At 38.4% G+C, this 12,753-nt stretch overlaps 1 protein-coding gene across 1 annotated transcript; it reads right to left on the reverse strand.

The window, feature by feature from the left end:
* Window positions 1-326: 326 nt before the first annotated feature.
* On the reverse strand, window positions 327-12,734 carry st3gal5 (ST3 beta-galactoside alpha-2,3-sialyltransferase 5). The gene is made up of 8 exons (XM_084352304.1): window positions 12,582-12,734; window positions 10,862-10,978; window positions 8,981-9,101; window positions 7,287-7,496; window positions 4,032-4,162; window positions 3,584-3,770; window positions 2,436-2,594; window positions 327-1,276 (listed from the first exon to the last, which is right to left on the reverse strand). Exons 2-8 carry the CDS (start codon window positions 10,891-10,893, stop codon window positions 1,025-1,027), a joined length of 1,092 nt encoding a protein of 363 aa, XP_084208430.1. The 5' UTR covers window positions 10,894-10,978; window positions 12,582-12,734; the 3' UTR covers window positions 327-1,024.
* Window positions 12,735-12,753: the final 19 nt, after the last annotated feature.

A 12,753-nucleotide genomic window follows, 5' to 3' on the forward strand; every position in this document is an offset into this window, starting at 1 on the left:
TTCCACCAAAACCACAGACAGAACTGAATAAGTAAAATTGTTACATTGCTAATCTACAGTGGAATGCTAAAATGTGCAGATAAACGTAGCATTTCACAATGTTCTGTTGGTACCATCTTCTGTAACATCTTTTAAAATGTAACAACACAACTGAAGAAATATGATTTCAGATGTTTTAACCATTTGAAGCCTGCTTCAAAAATATCCTTGAAGACATCTTGGACTGATGCAGATCAATCCACTTTTTTTAAAATAGTTTTCACATTCCTCTGTAACTTTAAGTACAGATCCATTTGTTCCAGTGTAAACACACAAAATGCATTGAACATATTTAACCGTCCTTTAATTTAAAAGTCAAAAAAAGAAGAATAGGTTTAGTTCAGTTTATCTGCTTAGGGATATACTTTGACACTACCATTTTAACTCTTATACTAGCAAAGGTACGATGATACCAGTAAGACATTTTGGTATTACAAGCTGAAGTAGTCCTAAATTCAGTAGTGTGAGAGCTATTTGTAATAATACAAGTTTTTACATAGTGTTTGGGGTGCATATGTTTTGATGTTTATAAATAAATACCTGCAATAAATTGAATATCTGGATAAATACTTGTCTGAAATGCTGGTATGAATCTGAATCATTAGAAATGTATGATTTATATATAAAAAACGTTTGTCTATCAGCAAAGAAACTCGGAAGCATTTCACTGGTTTGGTTTAAAAATCCATGGGACAGATGAATGGAATTGCTGCTCCAAGGCCATTTTTTCTAAAGGAGGAACCCTTCAAATATAAATACTGAAAGACTAGCCCAGCAGGTACCATTATTACTTTCTTTTTGTTTTTGTTTCCTTCAAGAAGCAGTTTGTGACAAAGTTGACAGATTTTACCTCTCGCCTGGTTTGTAAGTCTTTTGGTCAGGCTATTGCATCTATACAGTATTTTCCACACAGTATTTTCATTTCTTCTTAAAAAGCACTTCACAACAAACAGGTTGAAGTGCTTTATAGTCAGACATCTCAGGGTCAGCAGAAGGAGCAGTGAATCCCCCCTGTTAGGTCTGTGATGGCCCCCTCTCTGACTAGGCTCTGTAGGAGTTCAGTCTCTCTGTCCACATTGTGCATCGTCTCCTGCAGCATGGCGCTCATGGGCAGGTTGTCATAGTAGTGCAGTGGCGCCCCCTGCTGGGTGAGGTTGTAGCCAAAGCCTGCCAGGCTGACTTCATCACACAGCAGACTTGCTAAATCCAGTGCAGAGACACCAATGGTAGGCACATTCTGCAGACCAAATAACAAAGACCCAAAATGTAATTAAGGAGAAAAACAATATTGTCATCATCTTTTATTAGCCATTATTTCTTTCCATTCTTGACTCAAATCTGTTTAGTTACTACTTCTGTCCCAGCAAACCACCATCAATAATAGTTTTATTTTCTGAAATCTTGTGTTGTTTCTTCTGTTTGTTTTTTTGCATTCCTTAAAAGTAAACTGCTTTTATAATGATAAACTACCCAAATAATACATTTTAGAATAGAAGTTATCACAGATCACCGAAACACTTCCCTGTATACAGCCATTGTATGTTGGTTATTGTCAGATTTTATATTTATATGTACATCTGTTCTGTCACCTACTTGTACGTACATAATAGCTTTCTTTATTTTTTACTTGCCTTTGTTAACATTCGCAGATCTTGTTTTTAGTTGTATGTCTATTACTATCTCCATTTCTACTGCACCTGTGTCAGTACATGTGTACTCGCATGTGTACACATACTTGGCTGATAAAGTTGAGTCATATTCTGATAAGTGCAGATCCTTCATGAAAATAATTTTGTATACATTATACTGAGTGATTGTTACTGACTTTTTAAAATAAAAGCTCATATCAACTTTATATCTCACATAACATATTTCTGGCAGTTAACATTTTAAGGGAAAACTGTTTAAAGTTAGGAAAGGGGAATATAACCACAATGCACACTGGAAATATGCTCTTGCTGTCAGTACTGCAATATCCAAAACCAAACACGGGGGGGAGCCTCTCCTACACAACAAAATTTGGGCACAGCCACATGTGATGGAGGCTCGCACAGAAAGGGAGAGAAATTAAAGCTTTGTCTGAAACTTGCTCCCTGTCAAAGAGGACCTGGTCCTCCAAGTTTTGTTTAAAAAGAAGTAGAGCCACAGAGTTCAAGATGTCTCTGTGTTAATTTAAGTGTGCTACAATCTTAATGACACAGGGCTTTATGACCACTTTTGTCCATAGGGGCTGCCGGAATCAACAAAGAAATCTAAGTTCTTGTAGCTGCTTTAAATTCAAATAATTTCAAAAGATAACATAACAGACTGTATTTGACTGATTGATTGATTCTGTACAGTGGCTATAAGAACAGACAGACTTTAATTTAATCCCCAGTATAAGAAGTGTCTATTACCTTGTCCTTGCCCCACAGGCGTCTTGTGGGCGGAGGGTATTTTAGTAGATCCAATGCGGTCTCTCTGATGACTGCGGGGTTTAGAAGTCTGAACCTGTGGGGCTCAAGAGGGATTTGATCTGGAACCTTCTGCCAGAAGAAGAGCCAGTCCCACAGAGGCTGCAACACAAAGGACATGTGTCTCTAACAACTCTGATCTGAGACAGTGACAGCTCTTTCTCAAGACTACAGATCAGCTTTAAATCTTGATCATACAAAAACATTCTTCTGTAGTGGCATCGAGATTAAAAACAATATGAGGAACAGGCAAACACGAAAGAGTAGTCATGCAAACTCATTAGAAGATGTAGCTACTCATCACGGATATCTGCTAAGAGAGGGAGTTTAGCCACACAGTCGTTCATAGAAAGTAAACCAAAGACAAGTGGAAATACAGACTATTTATTGCCTAATTTACATAAAGCCGGCTCTGACTGAAAAGAGGTAATAAATCCGGTTTGTTAACCAAATCCACTGGCAGATTTAGTTTTCAATGTTACTGTTTGAACTCTATGTAAAGGCATACTTTGTTGGTCAGCAAACAGTGGAAGGAAGCAAAATATGTCCATATCTGCCATCACTTTGTTTTGTATATTATGACTTAGAAACTGTTTATATTTTGGGAGTCATTTGTATGATTTCAGTGATTTTCTTTTTCTGCTATATGCTCAAATGTCTACATTTTGTTTGCTCATTCCAGGCAATAGTGTATAAACATGTATAAATATATCAACTTCACTCTATGGATTAAAAAAAAGCATAAAATTCCTCCAACTAACAAACCTGCAACAAACAGCTACATGCAAGAGTTCAGCGAACTTAGTGTAGTCCTGATAGTCAAAACTATTCTGTGCTGACATTTCTTGATAATGCTGTGCTACCATTTTAATCTTTAAACGTGACTAAATGATATGAAAGAAGTGCTCACTACTGTATCTAGGACTGCATGTGTTGCAGGACACAATTTTCTCTAAAATACATTAAACCCAATAAGATATATTTGTTATTGATTCTTCCTGAAGCCATTTTTGAATAAGCAACATTATCGTTGGATTTGGGACAAGTTTAACCCAATCAATAACATAGACACAAACACACAAACTACTCACCACAGTGAGCTTGTTGATCATAGCAGAGGTCCAGCTTATGTCTACACCTTTATACACCACAGCTACAAACAGAGTGTGTGGGTCTGTGTCGACCCAGTGGAGCGGTGTGCCCTCTGGATAACTCATCCTGATGCTGGTTCGACTTCCAACGTCAACACTGAACTCTCCCAGAGGGCCACTGTTCAGCCTGAACAAGAGAGAAACCCAGTCAGTGATTTCTGATATAAATGATTGAGTCACATGACTTTGGGGTACACAAGGTGGGAAGTGTTGGTGATGATAATTATTACCAGAACATTTGACACTACAGTCAAAATGAAACTTACATATTGATTCTCAGCACGCACTTTTTTAGTCAAGCAGGTTAACATTCCATCTGCACTGATCGGGTCACCACTGTGTAAAAAAGGGATTAATACAGTCATCTGTTCACTTTTATGTTTCTGACCTGATAATGGTGTCAAAACGGTCAATGAGTTGGCCCAGCTCCAGGCCTTTGAGAATGCCTCCATTTCCTATGATCACACAGCGGCAACATTTATCTGACGTGTTTCCCGGCTGAGATGCGGAGTCTGGCAGCTGTAAAGGACAATTCACACATTCAATCATGAGGTTTTTACTCCAACATAAAGAACATAAAGATATACTTTTGTGTTGTTTTCCCCCCAGAGGAAAGTAGATTCAGGATCTTTGTTTTACTGGGTTGCCCAATGTAGAAATTAGATGTGAATTTCATTAGTGAAAACCTTTCAGTCAGCTAAACTACATTCGCATAAGCTAAAGGTGCATGTTCCACTATTTTCTGCAACCCCTTGCACAATGACACTTAAATTTAAACAACTGAACCTATTTAATTGTACTGGGGTCTGAAACAATCTGTTAATTACTGTTTTCATTATGAAGTTTCCATCCACCTGTCTGTTGGCAAATTTTCACCCAAAAAAAAAAAGTATCAAAAAAGTATGATGTCAATAAATATATGGTATCAATAAAACCAAAACAAAGTGCAAGACATACATGCAGCAAATAAACCATGACTCACATGAAGCATGTGACTTAAACATCTGTGAAGCTTCTTCACTGAAGAGACAAAAATAGCTGCAGATGAAAACTTCAGATATGTGTGGAGTGATGAGGAGACTACCAACTATCAACCTTGAATTAATTCAGTAAACAGACAGAAAAATCATATTTCCATCATGTTTTTCTAAGTTGTTTTTAACTGTTTGAGGTTTGACTGGTGTCCTAATAATATCAATTCATTACTCTCTCTCCGTTAACCTTAATGTTCACAAAACACTAGTGGATGGAAAAATACATTCATTAGAAATTTCTTTAACAGAATTTCTGAGAATAAGGTAAACATTTTGTACTACATTTGGATGGAAACTTGGGAAAAGAATCTCAATTTGTGTGAAAATAGCAGCGTGTACTTGGGGGTCTTGGACACTGGAGCACCAAGTCCTGCAGCTTTAGGTACGGCCAGAAATCATTATTTCACAAATGAAACATTTGTTTCAAGTTTCAAATCAAAACTTTTTAAAGCACTCATACAGACTATATGTGATGCCATTAATAAAACCAGGTGATGGTGTTTCCTCCTTTCTTAATTTTCAAGTTGTACCTCAATGTAATAAATGTAAAAAAAATTTAAAAAAATACTCATTGTGTGAAAATTAATTGGATAATTTGTTTTAAAATTTTGTCTTAAAACAAATGAATATTTCAATTCCTGCTCTATGTCGACCAATGTTGGTTTGTCCGTTCTTTCTAAGAGAAATGAGCCTGCCAGGATTATCATGGTATGTTGGCTTACTGAAATATCTTTACAATATGAAGCCACCATTTTTCCTTCATTTGAGAGGCCTGTAACCCGCTAGGCTTCATTCTGGATCTTAGTCCAGCCCAGAAAAAGGCTTGTTACAGCCTATTGTGACAGTGTGGTCAGAGCAGGTACTTTGCCAACAGGTATGCACTGTTATCAAATCCTGCTCAGTCATCAACGTTCTCAGTTTGCACTGTAAACAAAAGCCTTCCTGATTGTGTTTCATATTGTGATGGAAATTTTGCACTTACTAGAGACATGTAAATTGAAGTCTTGCACCTCTTTATATAACTGTTTTTCTACCTAAGTTTAGGGAAGTGAGTCCACTCACCCCTTCTTGACCTGTATCTTATGTGCAGAAGACATGACCCAGCAATGGCTGCATGAACAGAGCAAGAGACACACCCACAGAGACAAATACATACCAAGCATTTCCTATTCTGCGCCGAGTTCTCTCTCTGTAACAATCCTGTGTTGTTGCTTTGTGATTTCTCCTCTTGTACAAGATTAAACTTAAACGTAAAAGGCTCCGATCTCTGTTATTTTAACACATATCAAGTGATAATGGGTGGTGTATTAGAAATGACCATGGAAACCAGGTAAAGGGATTCCTAATAGACAGGTGAATTCACCTGACTGTTCATAAACATTATGTCATGATGATTATACCATACTTGAGTGATCGTAGCAAAATCTTGGCAGTTACCAGTATCTTAAATTTGCGTGGGATTTAAAATATTTTATAAGATGAAACAATACCCTTACCTTTACCCTTATAGCTGCCCCTCATCATGAACATAAATCATAAACAATTCATTCCATCTAGAGGTGCAGCTGCCTGCTCATTGTTCAAACAGGTTTCTAATATAAAAGGAAACCAGCAGGCCTCTGTAGCCAGCCAGTTCTAGTCATCTATAACCACCTGACGACTGTTAACAACGGTTACAGTTTATCTAAAGATATGATTAGACTTGGATTAGATCTTTAACTGTGAGAACTGAAGGCATTTTTAATTGTAATATGACCAGTAAAAACCAAATTAAAGATACGTTTATTTTAAATGTTAAGATCAACTGTATCAAAAGTAAATTGTGTGCTATTAGTTAGAATATAATCAGAGATATTGCACATTTTCTTTTGATTAGTCATAAATGAAATATATCTGCAATGTGAATCCAGTCAGGATATTATATCATTATATTATACATCAACCAGCCGCAAAATTAACAGATGAAGGGAATAATATCGAACATCTCGTTAAGATGGTCCACTGGGAAACTCTGGGTCCTGGCATTCACATGGATGTTACTTTGACAGCTACCACCCAACCAAACATTATTGTTCTTAAAAATATGCCCTACCACACCAAAATAACTGCTCAGGAACGTTCTCAAGCCCAATCCACAGAGGCCCCAACCCCCAACCCACAGGATCCAAAGGACCCGCTGCTAACGTCCTGGTGCCAGACACCACAGAAGACCCCCAGAGGCCATGTGTCCATGCCCTGATGGGTGAGAGCTGTTTTGGTGGCATGAGGGGGATCTACATAATATTAGGCAGGTTAGGGTTTTATTTCTGTGGCTGATCTGATTTCACATTGAACAAGTCTAATCCAACAACTGCTGTGGTGTACCTCTACTATACCTGCATGTGATGTATAGCCGAGGCAGCTTTCAATCGAGGTATGCTTTTCATATGTCATGCAAAGCTTTTGGTGTGTTTTGGCATTTCCATTTGTCACATTGTTTATTGCTTATTGGATTCCCCATAAGTTGTTGTCTTGGCAACAACTACTCTTCTTGGGGTCCACCTTCAAATAAAATAAACATAGCCAACATTGTACTTACATTTCATAAAGTAAAAGGTTGTATTATTCACCTTTTTAAGAAGCTCCTCTACTTTGCCCTGAAGACCTTTGAATCCAAATGGCGGTGGATACTGGAGGAGATCATCAGGGAACGGAATGTCTTTCCACAGGAAGGGCTGGGTCTCTTGACTGGAAGCAGGAAGTCGCGCTAACAGGCTCTGCCTAGTTCTGTCCGGACGACAGGGACCCTCCAAAACCCTGCGCACGTGCTCGTGCACCTGCTGCAGAGGTTATGAAAAGATGTCAGCGTTATGTCAGCTCCAAAGCAGAGACATTAAAATGATGGTGTGACGAACAGTGCCAAATTCTCTGCAGTTACACTACAGCACTCTGATATCTTACGGTAATTGCCAATTTTGCCTTGTAAATTTGTCTTTAATTGCTACTGAATAGTTTCTGGGTTTACTTCTATTTTCAATTTAGTTTCATATACCCCTTTTCTTAATTTTTTACCTTACTTACCCATATTTTTGTCAATAAAGAGTTATCTTTGATTATTGAGGGTATTTACATTAATGTCCAAAAATCAGAACAATGCTCAGGTGAACAGGCCATGGTTATATGGTAGCTTGTTTCACAGCACGTCAGGAAATTGAGACAAAAACAAGTGGCAGTCATTGCGAATCATATTACTACCAAGAAGCAGATTAGCGGTTACAAAGAGCAGTTTTACAAATATGTGTCAAGGACTCAGTTTTAGTGGCTTTTCACAGAAGAGGAAGTTGAGTCATATACAAAGCGTTTTCTTTTTTTGATTTTCTGCGATGTTGAGGCAGTTACAACTATTATACTGATATTAATGTTCCACCGTGGCAACATAGTCATAAGATAAATTGCTTTTCTATGTTTATTTGTCATACATTATATGAACAAACTGAAACCATGTTGTGTTACATTTAGCAACATGGAAGAAAATATAAAGAATGTTCTTTAAAAATCATCTTCATATCCAAGTTTCAGTACCAGTCAACAAGTCTTTATTCCCAATTTGACCAAGCCACTTCATGTTAATTTCAATTATGTAAGAAAAAAAAAATCTTATTTCTTCTCACAACAAAAATTATTATCCACATTTAGTCATATCACACTACTCTAAAGCCAGACAGGTATTCATTCACTCAAATAATTAATAACTTATCTTATCTTGCTAGATTATAATTACTGTGCTCGGATTAATTTCATTCGTGCCCTCAGATCACATCAATTTATATCCTGCTTGTAGCCCATTGTGCAACCATCTGTAGCCTATAACAGCCTAAGAAACTTGAGGCAGAGTTTGAAGACTATAGAATCTAAATTGTAACACGAACAATCTATTATCCCATAAAAGTCCCAAGTCCAGCTAAATCCCAAACATCACTTGGTGGCGTCCTGTGGAAACCATGGGTATCTGCACCAAACAACCAGCCACTTATCTAAGAGCAACCAAACATCTATGTGTGCAGGAAAAAACACAACAAACACACCTGACGATCCCGTTGGGAGGAAATTATTCGTTTGTGTAAGATGTTATATTGTTTTTTAACTGTGTAGCTTCAAAAGGTAGAGCTCATACAGTCTCTGATGTTGACTGAGTTTGTCTGGCTTTCTCCAGCTCCATTATGAATTCTCTATCTGTTCTTGTTCTTTTTTTTCTCTTCTATTATATTGGAAGCATCTGTGTCAACATGGCTGAATACTCTGCACTACAAATGCTCACTCTCACCTTTCTATGTGCAGGGTTGACATGCCAGTCAACAGGTTTACTCGGCTCCGTGTCAATCAGTGGGAGAGAGACTGTTACCAAACCCAGCAAACCTAAAACCACACACAGCAGTAACAAACGCCTGAACACACGCACACATACACATACACACACACACAGCGAGATGGGGAGAAGGAAAGCATCCCGTTAGAGTTTGAAACATTGTGTTTAACTGTTACAGAAAATGATCAGAGTTGACTAAAATGGCAATATTGCAGATATCAGAGGTCACATTGTTGGTGCCACATTCTGTATCTTCTACTCCGTTAGAGCGCAAGAAACAGTTCATTTTTGTTTAGCGCACTGGCTGACATGCAATAGTATTCCTGTGTCATAAGTCAAACACTGTATATATGCGTGGGAAATATCTGCATGATGTGCATGAGTGGGACCCTGTCATTTATGGGTACATCCCACATTTGCACACTGACGCAAAAGCATTGCCCTGTTTCTTATCACTACGTCTGTTATCAGTGGTTTGATTGGTCTGATATGGAAACAATGCACTAAGGCCAGTGTAAATGCTATGCAAAGTGACAAACATGAACAGACACTTGACTCTGCTCTATCCCAAACTGGATAATGATGATGATGATGATGATTTTGGGTTGTAAAATGGAAAAAAAAACAAACAAACAGGAAATGTATTCTTCGACTGATTGAACCCCGGCCTGATTACGTAAACTAAGGCATTGTTGCTCACCTGGATGTCATCAGAAGATCCTGACCTTTGTCTTATAAGCCTTTTGTCTGAAGAGCAAAGGCATGCAAGATGCTAATGAAGCCATGGTATAAAGAGAGCGAACAGCTGGCATTAGTGTGACTACCCTTGGTCTTGTGTACCATGCTCTAAGCAATAAACGTGTGAAAATACTGTGAGTGAAAATGGCTTGTTCCTCTTTTTCAGTGTGCTGTTGCCATGACAGAAGCAACAGGTTTTGTGAGTATTAAGTAGTGGGAGAGATTGTGAGAAGGTACATATGCAGGTGTCACATTCAGACACAGAGAAATGCTAACAACCAAGAGTGATGCACTGATAGTAGAGAAAAATGTGCACATGAGGCCATTTTACCTGACCTGGGCCTAAACCTTCACAGAAGCATTTACATATTTTTTCACACAGCAGAATATGCTCTGGGTTAAAACAAGAATAGAAGGGTGCACAAAGTTTTAGGAAGTGAAAGAGAAAAGCACCGTTTGGCACCCTTTTGGCACTATACTCTGCACAAAAATAAAGGTGGACTGGGTTGTATTTTGAATACTGTGGCAGACTTTTTAGTTCAGGGAAGAAATATTGATAAATCGACAAGAGCACAGAAAAAGACTGTGACCCGTGAACATCAACATAATACACAGGGATAATGTTGATTGTGAGTTTATGGCAATAATTCCCTAGGTACTGATCGTCATTGTTTAGTGGGCACAGTCAGCGTAGCATCAGGTGGACATTCAGATTAGCTGTTATTTGATATAAGTTTGACAAACAGGTTCTACACAGTGTGATAATTAATCTGCACAACAAACTCATAGTTGAGCTTTCCACTGTTGTTGCCCTCAGGGAGAAACGGCAGATTTTGCCTGATAACATTTCTTTAGACACGTGATACTTGACTGTGCTTTGATTTAGACTCAGGGAGTTTGTGTTCACTTCCAAGTCTGTATTTTAGATGTTAAAATTGCCTTTTAAAGTCATGTATATGCAGGTATACGTAAATGTAAATGCAAACTGTACTGAGTAAGTAGTAATAAACAAACTGGCAGTGTCCATAAATGATACTGCTGCTCTTCAACTGTCAGTCTCATCCGGAGTCTTGGTGTTTTGTTATGTTATGTTATCATCACCTGTTTGCAGCCCAGCGTTTAGGAAGCTTCATCTTGATCCCATCCACATTGGATTCTGGGAAGTCCTCTGGTTTCACTGCTGACCTCTCGAGCCCTCTGGCTCTCAAGGGTCTTATCCTGGACAGACAGAGTATATTTGCCACATTAGTGAACAATGCAAGATGGGATACTAAAACAGCAGCAGCAAATCACTTACATTTTTTTTAATTAGGCTCAGACATTTCACGAAACAGCTGTTTGATGTAATGCTGGCAGTTATGTCGCAGCGGAGCAATTTCTAATGGAGGGACATACAAACTGGTGTTATGATAACAATTTTATTTATATGGCACCTTTCAAGACAAAGATTTTTAGGGATCGTACTGTAACTGGAATGAAACTTTGTTGTAGCTAATAGCTGCACATTACCCTTAGGCTAAACCTATAGACAACTGAGAGAAAGTATTTAAAAGGTGCACTATGAAGCTAGGGGGAAGACATTTTAATCAAAAGAGAAAGAGCTTCAGTGACTGATTTTTTATGCCCAAACAAACTAAATAAACAAACTCTCTTAGTTTTCATGATGACTTTCTAGCTACAAACAGTGTTCTGGCGACCTCATTTTCCTCTGAGAACAGCTTGTTTATTTAGTCATGGAAAAGATAAATAATTCTGAGTTTGTCTTATTACCTCAATGTACTCTAAATATTTAAATTCGGAGTTTGAAAATCAATCACTTATATAAAAGTTGATTTACCAACATTTTAAAATACATGTTAAGGTTCTGTATTTACATTTTACTTATAAGATAGTTGTATCAAACATGTAAAAAGTACAGTCAAAAGTAAAGTATCAAAGCTAAGAGTCGCGTGTGGCAGCATTGCTCTATTGTTAACGTTACTGATGCAGGCATATTAACATGCAAGCAGTCTTTAAATGTCGCCTGAGGTGGAGTTCAAAGTACTTAAGTGTCTAATGGCAATAATTAAGCCATCATAATACATCATCATTTACGACTGCTCCATGTGTTGTGAAATATTAATCTTTTCGTATCAAGTAACTCCGTCTTTACTGAAGGAAAGAGTCATCTCTGAAATGTAGCTAATGTTAGCAAGAAGTGGGACGTCCGACTTCTATATCCAAACGTACGAGTTACCGTTATAACGTTAGCTTACGGTGCGAGTTTAGATATTAGGACACTTGCTACTATTTTTGGTAGTTTCGGCACAAAATTGGTCGAATAAATGCCCTCAGGCAACATTTTCATGGATTAATGAATAACTGTTGACGACTCAGCATTAAATTGCAGACGAAGCATTTCCCCACACTGATTGAAGCGCTGCTTTGACGAGCTACCTGCTGAATAAACTGCCGTGTTTCTGCCATGTTTGGTGGGTTAGCAAGGCGTCATTTGAGTGCCGTATTTTAATAACACGGCCTACGAATATCCTACTTTGGGGCTCGGCTGTTTTGGTTTTTCTAACTCGAATAACGATGACCAGAGCAGGGCCAAACAGTAGCGTTAACATTGTGGGGCAGAAAAGACAACGAAGAGCACAAAATGCAGCTTAACTTCAGCACTTGGTCCCTTGGTCGAGCAATTTACCGCAACGCTCACACGGTGGGGGACCGTTAGCGGTTTCACTGCGCCACACCGAATGGTTAGCGGTGCTAACCACAAGCTATCCCTCTGTCCTTTAAACTGCCATTTTTTCTCTATAGTATTGACTTATTGACTCACCCTTCAGTGGATTCCGTAGTTGAGCCATGTCCAACCTATTTGACAGACTGACTGATCAGCTCCTCATCCCGCTGCCATTTATGCGAGCTACACTTCTTCAGCCTCCTTGTAGGTGTCCAGCCTATCAGCGGCCGGAACGCTCGGCCTCACTTCCGCTCCTTCGTACTAGGAG

The sequence above is a fragment of the Pagrus pagrus genome (genome assembly GCF_965226575.1).
Source record: "Pagrus pagrus genome assembly, chromosome: 5".
NCBI lineage: Eukaryota > Metazoa > Chordata > Actinopteri > Spariformes > Sparidae > Pagrus > Pagrus pagrus.

Bases quoted from the DNA above. Each gene is read 5' to 3' on its own strand.
- st3gal5 (XM_084352304.1), bottom strand. From the start codon at position 10,893: ATGAAGCTTCCTAAACGCTGGGCTGCAAACAG. The intron at 7,497-8,980 runs GTGAGAGTGAGC...TAACCTCTGCAG, and splicing joins TCAACCCTGCACATAGAAAG to CAGGTGCACGAGCACGTGCG. The intron at 2,595-3,583 runs GTGAGTAGTTTG...TTTGTGTTGCAG, and splicing joins TGATCAACAAGCTCACTGTG to CCTCTGTGGGACTGGCTCTT.